This window comes from Daktulosphaira vitifoliae, unplaced genomic scaffold, assembly GCF_025091365.1.
Source record: "Daktulosphaira vitifoliae isolate Bord-2020 unplaced genomic scaffold, ASM2509136v1 Scaffold_4, whole genome shotgun sequence".
In the NCBI taxonomy this organism is placed as follows: domain Eukaryota; kingdom Metazoa; phylum Arthropoda; class Insecta; order Hemiptera; family Phylloxeridae; genus Daktulosphaira; species Daktulosphaira vitifoliae.
In genome coordinates, this window is record NW_026099575.1 from 7,922,908 (window position 1) to 7,942,269 (window position 19,362).

The 19,362-nt window shown below is 25.5% G+C and overlaps 2 protein-coding genes across 2 annotated transcripts; one reads left to right on the forward strand and one right to left on the reverse strand.

Moving 5' to 3' along the window:
* The first annotated feature begins 5,426 nt into the window (after positions 1-5,426).
* LOC126905806 (MD-2-related lipid-recognition protein-like) lies at positions 5,427-7,703 on the forward strand. The gene is made up of 3 exons (XM_050685880.1): positions 5,427-5,578; positions 5,660-5,776; positions 7,359-7,703. The coding sequence occupies exons 1-3, from the start codon at positions 5,494-5,496 to the stop codon at positions 7,619-7,621; spliced, it is 465 nt and encodes a 154-aa protein (XP_050541837.1). The 5' UTR covers positions 5,427-5,493; the 3' UTR covers positions 7,622-7,703.
* Positions 7,704-12,016: 4,313 nt separating this feature from the next.
* LOC126905807 (uncharacterized) lies at positions 12,017-13,368 on the reverse strand. The gene is made up of 2 exons (XM_050685881.1): positions 12,928-13,368; positions 12,017-12,369 (listed from the first exon to the last, which is right to left on the reverse strand). The coding sequence occupies exons 1-2, from the start codon at positions 13,162-13,164 to the stop codon at positions 12,190-12,192; spliced, it is 417 nt and encodes a 138-aa protein (XP_050541838.1). The 5' UTR covers positions 13,165-13,368; the 3' UTR covers positions 12,017-12,189.
* Between the last annotated feature and the right edge of the window lie 5,994 nt (positions 13,369-19,362).

The following is a 19,362-nucleotide window of genomic DNA, read 5'->3' on the forward strand; positions in this document are numbered from 1 at the left end:
ACCTCTTCTCCTGTCATTGTATAAAAACATTAATAACTTCCAAAATATTGGTTCAAAAGTTATTATCAATTAGTCACTTTCTAAAACATTTTTATTTTATAACCTAATTAAATTGTGTATGTTTAAAAAAGGGTAAGTAAAAGTTGACACCTTTATAAGGTATAAAAATGAATTAATTAAGTACTTAATAACTAATAAATCAAGAAATATATGTACTTAAAAAATAACAGAAAATAATTTTTTACATTATTATTCTTTTGAGATAAATAACTAAAGTAGCTAGAGTCAAAATAATCACTCCTCATAGTTAAATAAAGATGAAATAAAGAAGAAATAAATGTTTTAGCGTAATAAATTTCTCAATAATTTACTTAGCTTAATGAAAGTCATGATATATAAATTATCATAGTGAAACAAATTATAATTTAATTAACATTTATTGTTATATGTTTTTTAGACATACTCTGAGTACTACTTCATTTCATAGAATAAATGGTATATATTTTTTTGTATTTATTCATTAATGTACTTATTATTTCAATACTATCAAAATGTTTTTAATAGGTATCGCGTTGTTGGAAATATTTTGGACGTGGGTCTTATACAATTGTTACACCAAATTGAGGGAACGGAAAGTTACGTTGTGTCAACGAGCACGCGAATTATAATAAAATTAAAAATTATTCACCAATAAAGTTTAAAAAAATGAATTAGAAATTTCTTATTGTCTATTAAATATTTAATTTTACTATGGATCAGAGGTCAATTGTAAAATTTTGTTGAATAAAAAAATAAAATTATAATGAGCCTAGTTTCAAAGCAATGTTAACTTTAGTTTCTTACTAAAATTCGTTTGTCATTAAATTATTTATCGTTGAATATTTAAGTTACTGTACTTTTGTCTAAAATTAATATTTATTTAAAGTATTCTTATTGACTTAACTTCAAAATAAGTAATGATATGACACTGAACGATTTTAGAAAAAAATATTTTACCACAATATTAGTAATTGTAATTTTACTAAATTTTAACACAGAGTAATTTTTTTACAATCCTTTGTTGTATAAAAAAAAGCCAAGACTTCATTTTTACAAAAAGAATCACAGAAAAACGAAAAAACGAAAAAAGAAAACGCAATAATCTTTTAATGCAATATCATATATTAAATTTAATAATTTTTTTAATTTAAAAGGTTCACATAACGTAAAAATCTGCCTAAGTAATTAGGGCTGTCTGAATTTGTTTAGGAATTTTATGATTAGAAGTTGAATTTATGATAGTTAACTGGGTTATTTCGGTCGTTTTATATTTGTAAGATATTATATAGTTTTTTATCCATATCTAACTTAATAATTAAGTTATAATTTTATAACTATTATTATAATTATTATAATGGTGTTTTTATAGGATTGTGGAAATTATAGAGGCATATAACTTATGAGTCATAGTATAAAAATTTGGGAATAGGTAATAGATAAGAGAACAAGAAATGAGATTTCGGTATCTAAAAACTAGTTTAGATTTATGCCTAGTAATTCAATAATGGAGCTCCTTTTTGATTTGTTTGAAAATTCAAAAGACAAAACTTAAAAACTCATTTGTTTCCTGAAATTTAATTTTTAAAAATTATATTCAAATTTTTTAAATTTATATATTGGTCGATAGCAATTAATTTTAACAAATAAATCAAAAGTTTTGAATTCAATTTTTAAAGAATACTTTATTTTAATTAAAACATGTTTTAATAATTATTAAATTAAAAATACATTTAGAGAATTATTTATAAAATATTGGAGTAAAAGACTATTCTTGCGCCACCTGGTGTGTATAAATTTGACAAATGTGTGTTGTATAATAAACACTAGATGGCATGTCATGTACTATTATTCATAGTATAAAAATTTGTTTTAAAAAATTATTATATTCTTTAATAATTTTCTTTTAATACATATATTAATTCATATGTATAATTTTTAATGTATGCATATATTGTTTTAACGAATTGTTAGTAATTTAAACGGCTCATGGAAACTTCATTTTGTTCAATTATTGAATTTGAATTTATCAATTTAAGGTTGGCAATCGAACTAAAAATTTGGTTGAATAGGTGACAATTTGGTTAGTAAAATAAATGTAAAAAATTAATACTGAAGTAGATAAATAAAATATAAAGAATATTTAAACCAAATCCTTATTATACCCTTATATCAATTATTGTCTACTAAATTTTTTTTTTAATTCAATAATTGGATCATTATTATTTAAATAATAGTGTTACAGTATTTTAATAATCTAAAAACTGTTATAAAAATATCAAATGATTATAAAGAATTAATGATATGTTTTAATTTAACCTAATCAATATTAACAACGTTACGCCTTCATTAAGGGCTAATAAAATATATAAATGATGTTTTAATATAATTATCGAAAACATTTTTTTTCTTAAAACTTGCTTTAGTACATTTTTATTCTGAAGCTATGACATATCAGATTTAGCTACAAAATAATCACTTATTACATAATAATAAACAGTATGATTTTCGTAAGAAATAATATTTTTAACTAGGGTAGATTGATTACTTTTTAGCGATATTTTTTTTGTATTTACACATAATAGAAATATTAGAAGTACTACATAGATTTATAGATACATAGATTTATTTTTACTGCTACAGCCAATATTTTTCCTAAATTCTTTGGACTATTTTAAGTTGTTCTCTATTGTTTTTATCTCTCATCATTTAAGTCGTATACTATTATCTTTTGAGTTCATAGTTGAATAAACTAAGAATGATTTCCCCGAAGGAACGTATTAGCCTTTGCAGTCAACCGAACATACAAACATCTTTTGCCAAAGCACCTGTTTGAAGTTCCCATATCACTATTCAACTGACAAAAATTTACAGTAACTTTTACAATTCTCCCTTTGTTATTGTATCGAGTTCATACGAATTTATTTAAATATTTTTAACGTAATATGTTAAATGTTCAGGTAAACTGTTCATACGATTACTCTACTAAATTTTTAGTTTTAGTATTATTTTAATGCCTTTTAACTAACTACCATTATTAACAAAAACTATCACATTTTACATCGAGATGGAAACTTATAATAGATTTTTTTCACTAAAATACATCTAGGATATTTTTTATGTATTTTATTTACTTGAAATTGAAGTTAAAAGAAAAAAAGGTGCACTGGAAATCCCTTTAGGATTACCGGACCATCTCACAAGTCCATTAAACTTCATTTCTGGTGCAGAACAACACATATTATGCGGGCACGTGTGTATTAGATAATATCTTTCTTTTTTGTGCTGTAAGAGTGGTGCGAAGAGAAAAGAAAAAAATATTACAAACCGAAAAATATACTTATGGGCGCTTCTAAGCTTAAATGTGTTTGGGGCCATTTTTTATTGCAGTCAAGAGACTTTACAAGAGTTGCGTGTACATAACTTCTCAACAGGAAATGGCACATAAATTATTTTATATGACGGTGTCGATTTCCATTTTCCAAGGGGAGTAGATAGCATATAGAGCGCAAAGCTCTGTTAAAAAAATGGTATGGTCAAGTTTTGTGTGGGTGTACATCTATAGAGCTTGTAATGAATGGTTCGCCAGGTTTTATGACTTCCAATCTAAGAGCTTCGGTTTAAGAGAAAAATATGGCTTCTATTTTCAATTTATGCTCGTATATATTTTTATGTATAAGCATACAGAATCATATTTTTGAATTAAGGTTAAACTATATATTTTTTCAAAATAGTAATAGAAAGCGTATATTTACTAACAATAAGCTGAAAATTCAATTTTATTTTTAGTAGTACATACTATTTTTGGCAGTATAAAAAAGAAAACACTACTTAAAACGGTTGTTAAAAATCACAAAAGTAATTTAAAATAATTCGCCAATTGATGTCAGTAAAAATGAGGAATAATAAAGAAAAAAATATTCGATCGATTTGAATTTGCAAGAAATAAACTACTTTAAGGTATCTCTGTTATCAACAGTACACTGCTATTATTTGACTCATAGAAACACCCTAAAAGTGACGTGTCGGGAAAATATGACGTCTTGTTGAGGGTTAATACTACGACATGCTTTCGTCAAATATCGTTTTTAATAAAATATATGCTCCTATATCTAATATGCGGTTCCTTAACCAAAAAACTAGACAGTGTCATGTTGTGGTATGTGTTTACGCGTTTAAGTTTCGCCGCTGCAATGTTCGACCAAATGTTACCAACTCTCTATAGACAGATGGCACACATACAAAGAGTGAAATTCTACCGTTTATGAATATACTTGAAAAATAAAGGAAGTTTGTATATAAATGGATTTGATTACATGAACAGAAGAATATATTAAAACTGTTGGTTATATCATTAATTTTTTTAAATTAAATGAAAATTAATTAGAAAAAAAATTAAATGTCTTAAAATTAGAAATTGTTGATAAATTATAACTTTAAAATGACAAACATTAAATTATCTTACGATTATTCTTTGTTTTTTTGTAAAATATTAAGTTTTACTTAAAACTTTAGAGAAATATTTTATCACGACTTATATGTTTCAGATTTAAACAATATTAATTTGGTTTTCAACGTTGGTAATACCAGTTACAATACCACTTATGAATAAACTTTTGATTACATACTATTGGTAAAAATTTCTTTTAAAAATCTTAAAATTTTTGTTCTACTACTTGTATTATGAGTAAATTCAATATTTTTTTAAATATACCCAATATAAATGTATAACTCTAGGAATATTAAAAATTGTTTAGCAAAATATTCAAGATGTTATTTAAGAATAAGTGTAATTTAAATTACTGATTAGTTTTGGGATCTAGAGGGTGTTTAAACCTCGACAGGTTTTAAATATATATATTGTTGAAAAAAATTGTTAAACGATAAACGTTGATTTTTTACTTAGGGCATAAAATTAAAAAATATGCATTAGTCATTTGCTAAAAATGTATCATTAAAGAATAAATGATTTTTAGTTAATAAATGATACATATTTAAATTTAATGATTTTTGACAAGTTTCGAAGAAAGGAGACAGTCATCGATAAAGATCATTGTTCAAACAAAACTTTTGATGAAGTACGGTTTTATAGAATTTAAACAATTTTTATTAATTACAAATAAACATTACATCATTACTTAAAATTAGGCACTTATTACTTTTAAAATACATTTTTTTGGACAATTTTTTGTATACCTCAAAAAATTGAACAAATATCGGTTTGATTCTCAGTTTATATATATTTACTCAAGAAAATTGATAAATGATTGAATATTATATCATCATGATATAAGTACTTGAAAAATATTTTTATAACACTTAAAAATTATTTACATTTTTTTGTTGTAATCTAAAAGTTATTTTTTATCACTCTATTAGTGAATATATAACTGAACAAAAATGATATTTCATTATTCATTTTTTTTTTATGCAATAAAGTTTTGATTTAGAATAAAAATGAAATACGTTAGTTATTTATTTATCTTAGGGACGATATTGAGTGCGAGAGGAGAAGAAGTCACTGATTATGAAATGTGCAAGAGTAAGTAAATTAATTCATAATTATTGAAAAATAATTAAAGTTATTAACTAGATTCATTTATTAAAAATGTGCTTCTTATAGACTCTAAATGCACAATTTCAAATGTTAACGTTGATCCATGTCCCCAAGCATTGAAGGGTGAACATTGCGAATTTGTTCGTGGAACTAATGTCACTTTCTCTGCAAACTACATAACAAGTAAATATCTAACATGTTCATCTTACCTGTACAGAGTGACCGGTTTATCATAAACCACTCAATTACTTGCAACAAAAATACAATGTTGGAAAAATCATTTTTGATTTATAAGCTCCTAATTAATTTTTACAATCATAATTATAACTTAAAAGGACATCAACTTTGTTTTTTAAAGAGCAACATACATATATAATTATCTTATAAAGTAGAAAATTATCTAATTAGGATAATGACTTTTGGATCAGTATCTCAGAAGTTATTAACGATTTAAAGTAACAAATGGGAGTGAGCAGTGAGTGATATTATTTTTATCACTAGTAATTTCCAGGCCGTACTGTTTGTCCCGCCTAAAAATTAAAATAAGAATAACATCCAATTTGCTAGTCAAAAGTTGTTATTTATCAATAGTTTTCTTAATTAGATCATTTTCAATTTTATAAGCCAATTAAATATGTATGTTATTATTCAAAAAATAAAATTGATACCCCTTTAAGTTACATTGGATGATTCGAAAAAGCACTTATTATCTTATAAATAAAGAACTATACGTTATAATTTACGCTATAAATTACTTTATTGCAGGTAATCGAGTAGTTTACGATAAACCAATCACCCCATATTAAAAGTATGTTTTTCTTAATTAATTTTTTACGTGGTGCTTATAGAATTCAAATTCAAAAAAATTTATCTCTTAAATAAAATAATGCCACCTTTTTTTCCTTTTGATTTATGAAAAATAAGACATTTATCTTTCGGTTAGTTATTGAAAATTTTCAATTAGAGATAATTTACTTAGTTTAACTTTACATTACTCTACTATGTTATGTAGTTAAATAATTTTTTTTATTATTTTATCTTAGATAAAAACCCATTAATTTAATTTTTTTATTTAGTATTTTTATTTTTAGTTGTATAATGTGATAGATAAATAAGTGATGGGTCTTATTATTAATGAATCATGTCATATATACTTAGAATTTTGTAATCTTCTATTATTATAGAATATAAAGCTGTTATAATAGTGTTTAATAATAATATTAATACGTATGCAATAATTATTAATTGACCATGTACGAAAATAATAATAAAAATGATATTATTTTTAGTATTTTTTTTGTGAAGACTGTTGAGAATTTATCAGTTGCAATGAAAATGAAAAAAATATTAATTTTATTTCATACATAATATGTAATAATAAAATTTATTTATCATAAAATTTACAAATAAATGACATTAATTAGTAAAGAAATTAAATATCCAACATAGGTGATTTATATTAGAGAAACCAAGTATATGAAATTTTCCTCTAAATATTTAACTAGACAAAAAATAATAAACTGTTATATTACACGTATATTGAAAATTTAATTTCACTTTACAAAACGACTGACTCAACAAATTATCTTTAAAATATTTATAAGTTTTAATATTTTAAAATAAATTGAACTTAATTAAAAAAAAATAATTAAATAATTCTAGTTATTTTTTTGGAATCAAGTTTTAAATCCAAATTGAATTAATTTTGTAACTACAAAATAAGTGATTTTTATTTACTGAAATTAAAAAAAAAAAATTGTTCTAGGTTTTGGCACAGTGAAACCTATAACTAAGGTGTACATCGAAGTAGGTGGTGTAGAAATAACAGATCCAAGTTTACCAACTGATGCTTGTCTTTTTACGAGTTGTCCAATACAAAATGGAAAACAAAATAGTTACAAGAGAACTATTTTGGTCAGTCCAAAATACCCATCTGGGAATCACAATTTTAAAATAAAAATTTACGATGGAACTAAAAAATTCAAAAGAGATGAATGTTGTGTTCAAAGCAATGTAAAAATAATTTGATTCGACACATTAAAGTCTTAAAATATGTTAAATTGTTTTTATCATCAATATTTAATTAAAACTGACATAATATTGTAAATAAGAGGTATTTTGTTCATTTTACTGATATAATTAATACAAATTCGATTACTTAATGCACAAAGGGTATTGTTATATTTTTCAATGTTATCACAAAAAAGAGTATTAACCAAACTAGTTGATGTGGGAATTTCCTCCGGCTGGAATAATTAAAAAAAAATACTGCTAAAAAAGTCCTAAATAATACGTATTTTATATCTTTTGCTTTTTATTTGAATTTTGCTTACTGGTTTTTAAGTACAGTTATTTGAAAAATAAAAGTTAACGTATAATAAAAAGAAAAAAATAGTGATTTAAATTATTAAATATTTAAATAATTAAGTAAAAAATTATTGAACAATATATTATATTAGTTAATATAATAGTATATATAAAAAAAAAATTAGTAAACAATGTATTAAAAACAATCATATGCGAAATAATGACGCATGTACTATACATTGCTTGTAAATACATAAGAATGAATAAGTATATATAATACATATAAGTGCAGCGGAGTGCGGTCGTGGAAAAAAAAGGGATGAGAGAGAAAGAAAGAGGGAAAACGAGAAATGTATTATACACTATTCACTTGTATATAGAAATGGAAATGTATAGAACAGTATCGTGGCTTTTTCGTTATGAAATTTCGTTACTCGGCTTGTCTTGAGTTAGGTCCCGTCACAAGACCCATATCACATCCCAACCTGCCGTAAAAAACTTTGTTTGAAAAAAGCTTAGGGATAAATAATCTTAATCTCATGAAAAATATAACAATTAGTCTTTTGTAGACTACCTTCAATTTTTTACTTATTTAAATTTTCCTAAATAGCAATACAGAGTAAAAAATGTTGGCAATTGAAAAAAAAAATTGGTAAGCACCTCCTCTTCCCTTGAAATTACATTCAGATTGTGTCATTGAATAAGTTAAACGTTTTATTTTTAAATAAATACTTCTAGTTCATTTTCAAAAATAGCTTTAAGAAAAAACATAGATTAAATTAAATTTTAGTTAGTTTAATAAAAAGTTATACCAAAAATTCAAACTCCTCGAAAATTATGCTAATTTTTTATTTAAAGACGTAGTAAAAGAATGGTAACTTAGGCAATTGCTATTGCATGAGAGACTTTGAATAGTCGCAATAGAAGCGCCATACGGAAGTTGTATTTTTTATTTAATATATAATCAAAATAAAAGTTCTCTTAACATAAATTCAGATCTATTTTTAATGAGCATATAAATTTTAATTTATCTCATTCTTCAATATAGTTTGAATTGGTTATGCTCAATAATTGCTTTTTAAAATTGGAACGTTAAATCCAATATTTTGATATTTAGTAATTATTATTAAATAAATAAAAATAATACTAAATTATTTTCGAATTAAAAAATGTTTGATTATTTCTATAAACAATAAAAGTATTCAATTAAAATTTGTTTTATACATACAAATTGAAAATATTTTTATGATTCAACCACCGCATTAAACATTAAGTAATAATATAAACTTATTTCTTGAATTTTGTACTTTTTTTTTAAAAAAAAAGTTGTTTACTTTATAAATACGCGTTCTATTCGTTGTCCCTTTTTTAGTTTCTAAAATATCCGGATACAGTCGACTTCTTCAAAATGAAAGCCCAAAAGAAAGTCCAACTGTTCTTTAAGCCGATATGCATTCATTAGCCGGTATTCCTATTCCAAAAGGTTTGTTTTACACTCAACGGCTTTTTCTTTTATATTATGTTTATTTTATACAACAAGGACGTAATACTGTTCAACGTCAAACTTTTACTAAAATAAATAAATAAATAAAACAATCGAAAAGCTCCTAAAATCAATACGAGTATAATTTTAATTTCAATTTCAATATGAATAAAAATCTTTGATTATGTAGCAAGAAAAAAAAAATTTAATGGTTGTATGAGCTAAAAGTTAATACATAAATTGTAATGAAAATTTTCTATAAAAATAATTTAACTATAATTAAAAAAAATTCACGTCTTAAAAATGCATACATTAAGTTTTAATTATAAATGTATAACAATAATTTTATATTAATATAAATTTTTAATAAACTTTTTTAAATAGCAAATTATTTTTTTATTAGGAATACATCATTTAAAATCATCTAGTTAATGAAATTAGTGGTTTATAACAATTTGAATCAGTCTTTTTGGATATATTAATATTTCAAAATGTGGTCTGGGGTAAACTAATCTGATTACATTTATCATCAGTCATGCGCTGTAATTCTCATCTCGCCTGGATATAAAAATAGTAAAATACTTTACATTTATAGTTCAAAAGTTGTTTTAAATTAGCCATTTTCTTAATTAGATCAAATTCCAATATTAAAACTAGTGAAATTCGTATGTTTCTATAAAAAAATAAATAAAATTGGTATATATTTGTAAAGTATTCTTGTTGACTTACCCATTTATCGATATGACAATGGTACACATTTAAATTACACCACTTATCATAGTGGTATAATCATTATAATTATGTTGATGAATAATCTAAAAATGTTAACTTATCACTTTTTATTTTACTCATTACGCTAGATTTGTAAGTTTGATGCTCTTCGGGTTTACCTTTCTTACTGTTTGTTTTCAATGATTATTGAACGGACATTAGTCATTAAGCTACTGTAATAATATAATGTATTTTCAAACATTGTGGGCTTTTCACTTGAGTTTACACTAAAACGTTTTGGCGTGATTGCCAATCATCAAACAGGCTATAAATTAATCTCGTTTACAATTTTTCTAATAGCTTTTCGAAAACAACTGTTGACTTTCCATAATGAAAAAAAAACTGATAAATTTCAGATTCAGTTAAACCCTAAGTATTGGTATGTTTTTTTTTGGTTAAGTGAACATCATTGGTTTAAACAAGTTAATTAAAGTACGACGTTGATGTTTATTTGTGTTTAGAGTCAATATTTGTAAATAAGGATGATCCTGAAAATATGAATTAGGGTTGCTAACTAAAAGTGGTTTCATCAGCGTTATGATAGATTTCCACTTCTCATTTGATTTTACTTAAATTCTTTATTAAATAAAAAATGCATAAAAAATGTTTATATTATTATTATTAGAAACCATTATATAAAATTAAACTTTAATTAATTAATTATAAAATTAAATAAAAAGGTACTATTAAAAAAATAAAAATTTTTTAATTTATATATTAATGATATTTGAACAAAAATTTAATGGTAGAATTTATACTAAAGTATTATACACCAAAACTATTAATTTAAAGATTAATTTTATTTTGCTTTTATGACTAACGGCTTGTGATGAACAACTTTGAACTATCCAATCAGTGTATTTGTATATATAAGTATGCCTTGACTGCACATAAGTGTCGCCACAAACAGAATCATAACTATTATTTATGTAGTTGTAAATGTGACTTGCTACACCAATCTGAGAACCATCACAAATTAAAGGACCTCCACTATCGCCTGGACATATACATTTCCCATTTGGTATAGAACATAAAAATTCGTCCCAGGTTGATTCTAGAATTTTTTTCATTTGATTATTCGGACTAAAAGATCCAAAAGTAATTTTACAACATTTAAGATGCAATATTCTATCTAGTAATAAACAAGTTTATTAACTCCAATTAATAAAATAATACGAGTTTATAAGTATGGTCAATAATATTATTTCAACTTGCTTACTCAATAAGTGGCACAAAACAGGCTGTTGGACCATATGAAACCACAACATTAGCAATATTTGCGTTATTGACTAGAGAATTGTTGTTTCCTGTTTCACCCCATCCCACAATTTCACAATTTAATAATTTATTATGTCTAATTACATTTGGTTTTAAATTCGATAGTTTTATACAATTTTCTATTTCACTAAATGTTTCATTCAACTAAAAAAACACAAAAATTTAAAATGTAACATTCTTTACCAAGTGCATAAATAATATATCGAACGGTTATTAAAATGAATAGGTCAATTTATATCGATTCATAACTTCTAAGGTTTATCAAATTTATTTTGTTTTTATAACACAAAAAAGTAATAAACTCAATGTGAAGAATTTTATTCCAAGTATATATAAAAACTCCATGGAATACATAATCATCAAAAATTTAAAAAGTAATGTTTAAATGTAATCTGTTATTGATTGTTACTTAATTATATTTGTTAATTATATTTGTTAATTATAATTTTTTTACATCCCTTCTTAGATTAAGACCTTTATTTTATCATCGTTTGTTTTTAAAATATATTCTCATTAAATTATTTTTTCCTTAACTTTACAAAAGCTAAGATATCTCTTTTGTAACACGTAACTCTTATAATATATATAGCGCATACTTTTAAAATACCAATATCTGCTATTACATTATCTTCATGATAGTTCGGGTGAACAAATATTTGAGTAACAAATCGGGTTTCTCGATTAATTGCCCAAACCTACTAAAATATCTCAGTGTAATAATCGTAGTTAATTGTTTTTAAATAACAAATATTTTATGTTAACCACTTGCCTCTATATTTAATTGCAAATGAATGCAATGGCCAGCTGTTAATACGTACAATGGTTTGATCAGAGATCCTGTACAAAAAGACGGTATATTTGAAAATGAATCTGATTTTATTCCGACTACATACGAATGACTACTCATGTTTAAGCCATGTCCTTGTGAAATCCGTTTCTGTCGATTTTTACTTTTATAGTAATTGAAAAAACATATTGTGTTTGATAGATATAAACTTAAGATGATAAGTTCTAATGACAATAATTTCATAATAACGTCAATTTATTAAGTAAAATTTAGAAATATATATGGCTAATATTTGAATAATTATAATTGTATAAAAATATAATTATGTATCGCCTAACTAGTCGGTTGCGTTGAATATATTTATTCTTGTTTACTATTAATCGATACTTATTTAAAAAAATTGTTTTATAAAAATTTGTATTGGCTATGATAACCTGACAATTTGGGTTTTATGGAAAAATATTTTATAAGGTTTACTTTTATGTTGAGATGAGTTTTGTTATATTAATTACGCGTAATAAATATGTTTTTAAAAATTATTAGAAATAATTATTAAATATTATTAATTTTCAATAATAATTTTATTTAAAAATTTATTTTGATTTATGTCACGTTATTTTTTTATTAAAACGATTTGGTGTCATTTTTACAATAAATTACAGCGAGTTTGGGGGAAGATATTGTTTGAATACAACAATAGTTATATACCCTTTTAAACATCACGTAGAACATTCTGTTCATAAACCCTTCGTAGACATCAAACCAAAACGTTTCCTTTCTAGTGTCTCCTTGTCCTATAACAACAACAACTACTCGCATTATTATTGCTTTTACAGTGACATTGATAACGGGCTTAATTGACAGCCGAGATAGGTTTTTGATCCAATTATAAATCTCGAGTAAACCACTCGAATCCGTGATGCAACAATACAGGGAAGGTCTCATTAACAGTTGCGCTCATTGTCTGAAAACCGTTCGAGTGTTTTGCCAGTATCACATAATAAAACTTATACCCGTTAAGCACTACACGATCATATAATTGTGCTCGCTGGTAATAAACTCGTTGATTATATTATTGAGAACAACGATGATGTACGGAACTGTGTGTATTTACTATCTACGATAATTTTGTTTGTGTTCGAGTATACAGCAGCTATTGTATAGAGAACGAGCGTGACAGAGCGAATGATATGGAAATTATGGCCGCAGCATATCTGTGTAATATTTACAACGACACCCTTGAAAGCTTTCAACTGGCAACTTCACATGCATTTCGATTATTGAATATGTATCTCTATAACAGAATTATAAATCCATTATTTTATTTCATTTATTAATCAACAATCCATGTACTGTTTAACGAATATAGTATTTTGTACAATGAAACGGATGATGAAGTTAATATAATTATTTTAAAAAATACATTGAACTGTTATTGATCATCAATAAATTGTTCAATGATGACTTTAGATCATACGTGATAAACTGATTAAATTAAGATATATCTTTTTATAAAATATCGTGAGTTAAGTTTTGAACAATTGAATAGTTTTTAAATATTATCATAGCCATTGTCTCATTAAATTCTTCCCAACTATTTGGGTTTGGCTCTACCTAATTGATTTGGCAGGATTTTTAAATCGGCTGCCGATCTGATGCAATATAATCGTGACTGAAGGAACCATTATGGTGTTAATATGGTACGTTAAAGTTCCCATATGGACACCCATCCGACAACTTACAGCTAACAGCGTAACTGAACGTCATCGCTAAGGTGGTGACTGAATGGTTCACTGCATCATACTACGACCCACAATATTTTATAAAACATGCTTTAATGAATAATCTAAAATGCACTTATTATATCTGTTGTTGATAAAAAAATTACCGACACTTGAATAAAATAGTTTAATGTATTTTTAAAATTATTATTTAATCCAAGAGTCGATAAACAGTTTGATTTATTCTGTTTGTTTAACTTCGCTATATGCTATACATTTGTTAATCATACTAGAGGTTCTAAAAAATACAAGTTATTTTTATTAGAAATAGTACCCATAAATATCAACACGATCATTGGTTTTATTTACGTGATAATTCAATTTCTAACATGGTCCAAATGTCATTTAGACATTAATAGAAACGTTAGACAGTCGTGTTATTAAATTACAAAGTTGGTTCATAAATGGGGGTAGATACTCGTGACTATGGGCCGTGACCAAAATAGCACTTGTGTCAACGAGCTGCGGTAAAGTATAAATCAAAACCCACAAATGATATTTGTGTTATCGAGTTAAGTTGAAAATCCAACATTTATTAATGGACATTTCTGGACTATAAACCAATTATGCTTTTTAAAAAAGTTTATGGAATCTTTGGGCTGGATCTTTCATGTGGTCACTGAATAGGAAGCAGCACAAATTACACGTGTGTTTGATGCGTTGTACAAAATTCACAGCCGAGAATAGCTTTATCTTATTTGAAGTGTTCAACTCTATGTAATAGACAGTTGAGCTTGTGTAAATTATTTCGTAAAACGGAAGTGGTTGGGATATATTTTTCTTTGATCTTGGGTTTGGAATTTATATAGCTTATTATAGGTTGAAAACGTGTTCGATATTAGCGTGGAGTTAAATCATCAAGGGATTTACACATTATATACCTAGCTAAAGTGTAATATTACAAGATATACATTTATGTATGTATATTAATTTACTAGTTACCAAAATTACATAAAATATATAGAAACTGTTTAAAGTTTATACAATAATGAAATTAATAATTAGCTATTATTTTTACATTATAATTATAAAATCGCTTAATCATTAATACAATATATTACACTGATACTAAAAGTTTTTATAGGTTTTTTGGCGGCTTCAATACAATAAAAAAAGGAAGTTGGAAGCTCAGAAGTCATTAAAAATGGATTATATTTAACGCAATTATTTAAATATTTGAGAATCTAATAACGGGAGGCTATTAAACAAAAATCGCAAAAGAAAAAAGTAATATATTCCATTTAAAATTTTAAATAAGTAAACATGTAATAATTTTGTACAAAAAAAGTGATTTTTTAAGATATAATATCTTAAATGTTAAATAATATTTATAGGACAACATATTTTTTCAATTTTACGATTAAATCATTTTGATTTGAACATAATGTTACTGTTTCTTCTGTATGACAATTTATTATTATGAAATAAGTATTGATTTTTAGCGTAAGGGAAAGTTTATCGGAATACAATACTGCTGATTATATAAATATATATATTTACTAGCGTGTACTCTGAAGTCCACGGCGGAGAACAAGTTGAGTTCAAATAGCATAAATACACCTCTCTTCGTGTATTAGAATTAACTTTACGCAACAACCTTTGAAAATTATCAAGCCATAAAGCTCGAAAATTCAAGAATTTAATCTCCAACCATATAACTACAAGAATCGTTATTCCCCGAAAATCTACCCACATACAATAATGGAATTACAGGCCACAGTGAGGCGAAGGCTGCGGAAGCGCGTTCGGATTTAAATTAGATAAAAGGCTTAATTTTAAAAGACTTGCACGCGAGGAAAGCCAATCAACCATTCCATTTATATCGGGGATTTAGTTTTACCCCTCTTTCTCTCTATCATTTTCGTAGCTACCACCACAAAGTTACCGTGCCCCCTCTGGTGAAAGGGCGTGCAAGGCGAATGAGAGGGTTGCCCACAATAGGGGTATGTATGTGCGGTTTCCTACTCGAAATGATGTTAAATTAGCAGAAAATCGCCAGACCCCGTGTCATTGTTATACCAAACACCCGCGGCCACTGTAACAACTGCAGCAGAAGCGCATGTGACCCTTTTGAATTAACATGTAAATAAAAACGTTGATTGACAACATTGTTATTGTGGTGTGTGTGCGTCAAGCCAATAGTTTTCGTCAGTGCTGACTCGCTTGAATCACAATATTGTGATATTTTAAAATGATATTTGTTTTTGTAATATAGAAATATATGGTGAGAATATAACTAGGAGAATGCGTAACAATAAAAAGAAAAATTTGTAATAGTAAATTAATCAATATATAGTCGGCAATCATAATAGCAATTAAAACTTATAAAAATTCTTAAATATTTTAACATAAATTAAAAGTCATTATAAAGTTTAAATAAAAACAAAAAAATGAAAAAAACATGTAACATCTACTTTTAAACTAGTATGAATTATACACTTGAAATGTAACGAAATACAATATGTATGAATTACAGATTTGACATATACTTTTTTCAACTATAGAATTTCAAAGAAAAAAGTTTTAAAAAACAATATACTTTTGCGTGAATCTGTTAACAATGTGATACATTCTCATTAAGTATTCATAAAATCAAGTGTCTGAAAAAACTATCCTAATTTTTTACTACTGAAGAAAAATCGCGTTTGTTTTTGCCGTGTCGTTTAATTGCAAAAAACAATAACTCAAACGTTCACCCTAATGAACTCTGAAATAAAAAATCGTTTTGTATAGATAGATTTATATTTATATTTCTTTTTCATCCTTATTATTGCTATTTATTATTTATGCTAAACTCATAACGATTCGTCGCGTTGATTTTGGACCCTCCAAAGAGTACTTTTGATTGGTCTTGACAACCGAGAGAAACTAAATAATATTTATTTTTTGTTCCAACCTTTTCCTTTATGTTCTTTATCTTATATAGACTATCTCTTGCTGATGCCCTCAGCACAAGCACTCACCCAAATAGACACTCGTGGTCTCTGAATGTGCACCAAGTTAGTAGAATTTTACAGGGAGAGAAACTCTCGAATTTGAATTATAACCTCATTTGCATACGGGACCCTTTGCCGTCATCGTGAGTGTATCTCGTCCGAGACACGCTTCCATAAATCACATTTAGACCTTGCACGGTTATTCAAAAATATACCACCAAGATTATACAAACGGTGGTGTTTATTGGACAAATATTAAGTTTACCCCAAAAATCGATCATTGCTCCAAAGCATAGAAAACTAACCATAGAATATTTGTCGCCATTTATGCTTTGTACCATAATTTACAGAGTAAAATACCTTTAATGATTTGTGAAACAAAAATTATATTTTTTGACATGAATTTGTTTTAACATTTTATATTTAAAATTTTCATGAAGTCATATATTAATAATATATAATATATATATATATATATATATATATTATGTATATTCAATAATATAGAATTTAATTAATTTCGAGATTGTTGGAATCCAAATTATAACTTATGTTGATAAAATAAAAATAGTTAATAAAAATTTGAATTGAAAACAATTTAATAAAAATTATTAACTTTGCTTCAATTTTACTTCATAATTTAAATATTATGTAATATCGAAACTAGTAGTTTATATTTAATTTATAAAACTCTATGTGTTATTCATAATTTATTTTTTATATAAATTTACATTCATTTTTTAATATAAACGTCAAATAATAATCTTGTTAATTATAAATAAATATTTAGTGAACTCCACAATTATTTGAATAATATCATAGAAAAACATACATAAATTATGATCATGAACAAAAGTTTATTATCAAAAATTAATTTTTTTCTATCTATTAATAGTAGATATCAACTACTAGAATCTGCTTGTAATTTTTTTAAGAATTAAAAGGCTTTAATAAAGCAAAAATCATTAACCATTCTTAAAGTAAAATAAATCTACATGCTGGAGAATTCCCAAAAAGTTCTCTTCGTATATACGATAATGTGATTAGAAATAAAACGTATTAAACTGGTTCAATAATTGCAGAATAGATTATCATTAAGGTTTAATCAATTAAAATGATAAAGATATTAAAATATTTATACTAGTTAAGCTAATTGATATTATAGAAAAAAATTATTAACAAATACATTCTCGATCTCACTTCTATTTTGATAATTAAAATTTTAGGGGCTGAATTTTTTTTAATATATTATATAAAAATAAGTAGTAATTTATTATATTACTAGCAATAAAATTATGCAAGATTTAACTTTCAAAAGCTGATTTGTAACATTTTAAATCATAAAATTCGATATTGTTTGATATTGAAATCTCAGAAAATAAATAGTTTTAATACATTTGTATTTGAACGTTGATCAACAATTTAATCTTAGAGATTTTAGTTGATTGTCGACGCTTTGCAATAACTACATAATAATAATTATAGGAAAAGGGAAAATTGTATGTAGAAATCAAAAGATATCTGGTACCAAAAGTTGTTGTTTTAAGGGTCCAGGGTGAGTATAAAGGGTGAACAGCAATAAGGGATCAACTAGTATGTTAATTATATGTAAATGCGCTAAAATACGGTGCAGTAAAATTTCGAGTGTATCTGAAAAACAAACTGAGGATTTCTCTCTTTCACCCATTGCCAAATGAGATTTTCAATATTGAGTTCACTAGCCATCCATTTTGCTTTCATTACATTGCAAACCGATTGTGTTTTCCGGGTCAAATATGGTCGCTATTTGAACAAATATAAATAAGTCTCTAAAATCTATACTGGATCTAATTTTAAAGATATTTAAATAAGCTTGAATGCAGTATGAAAGAAGTGAATAATAAGAACTTAAAATCATATAATAATAATTTTCCCTTGGCCACTCATTCAAGAAAATCAAGAATGAGAGCAAAAATAAATCCTTAATTAAAATTCCATTATTTGTCTTGGAATATCAAATAAGATTATTGTTATTAAAACGGATTTACCGAAGTTTTAATGTAGAAAGGACGGCAATGGTAGAAGCTAACAGTCTTATCTTTCTCGTATAAATTGCCAGATGGTTAAATAATAAAAACCGCAAAGTTTTTGCATTTTTTCCCTTCCGAAAAGAGAAAATCTCTTTAGCATTTTTTGGACGAAACGTTATTTTTATTTTACTTTACCCTGATTGAACACCTGGACAAATTTCTGTCGGCTACCAGAGAATTTTCTATGGACGTTGATAGTGTTTTGATAGTTATGTCATTAAGGTTTGTCGCGAAGAGTGTTATGCTAGACGAGCACTTAGTGGCTTCCTGATGGTGGTTGTACACGTTGTTATTAAAATTGAATCGAAGGAAAAAAAGAAATCATTGGGCAACAAACACCTCGCAGAGAGGAAAAAT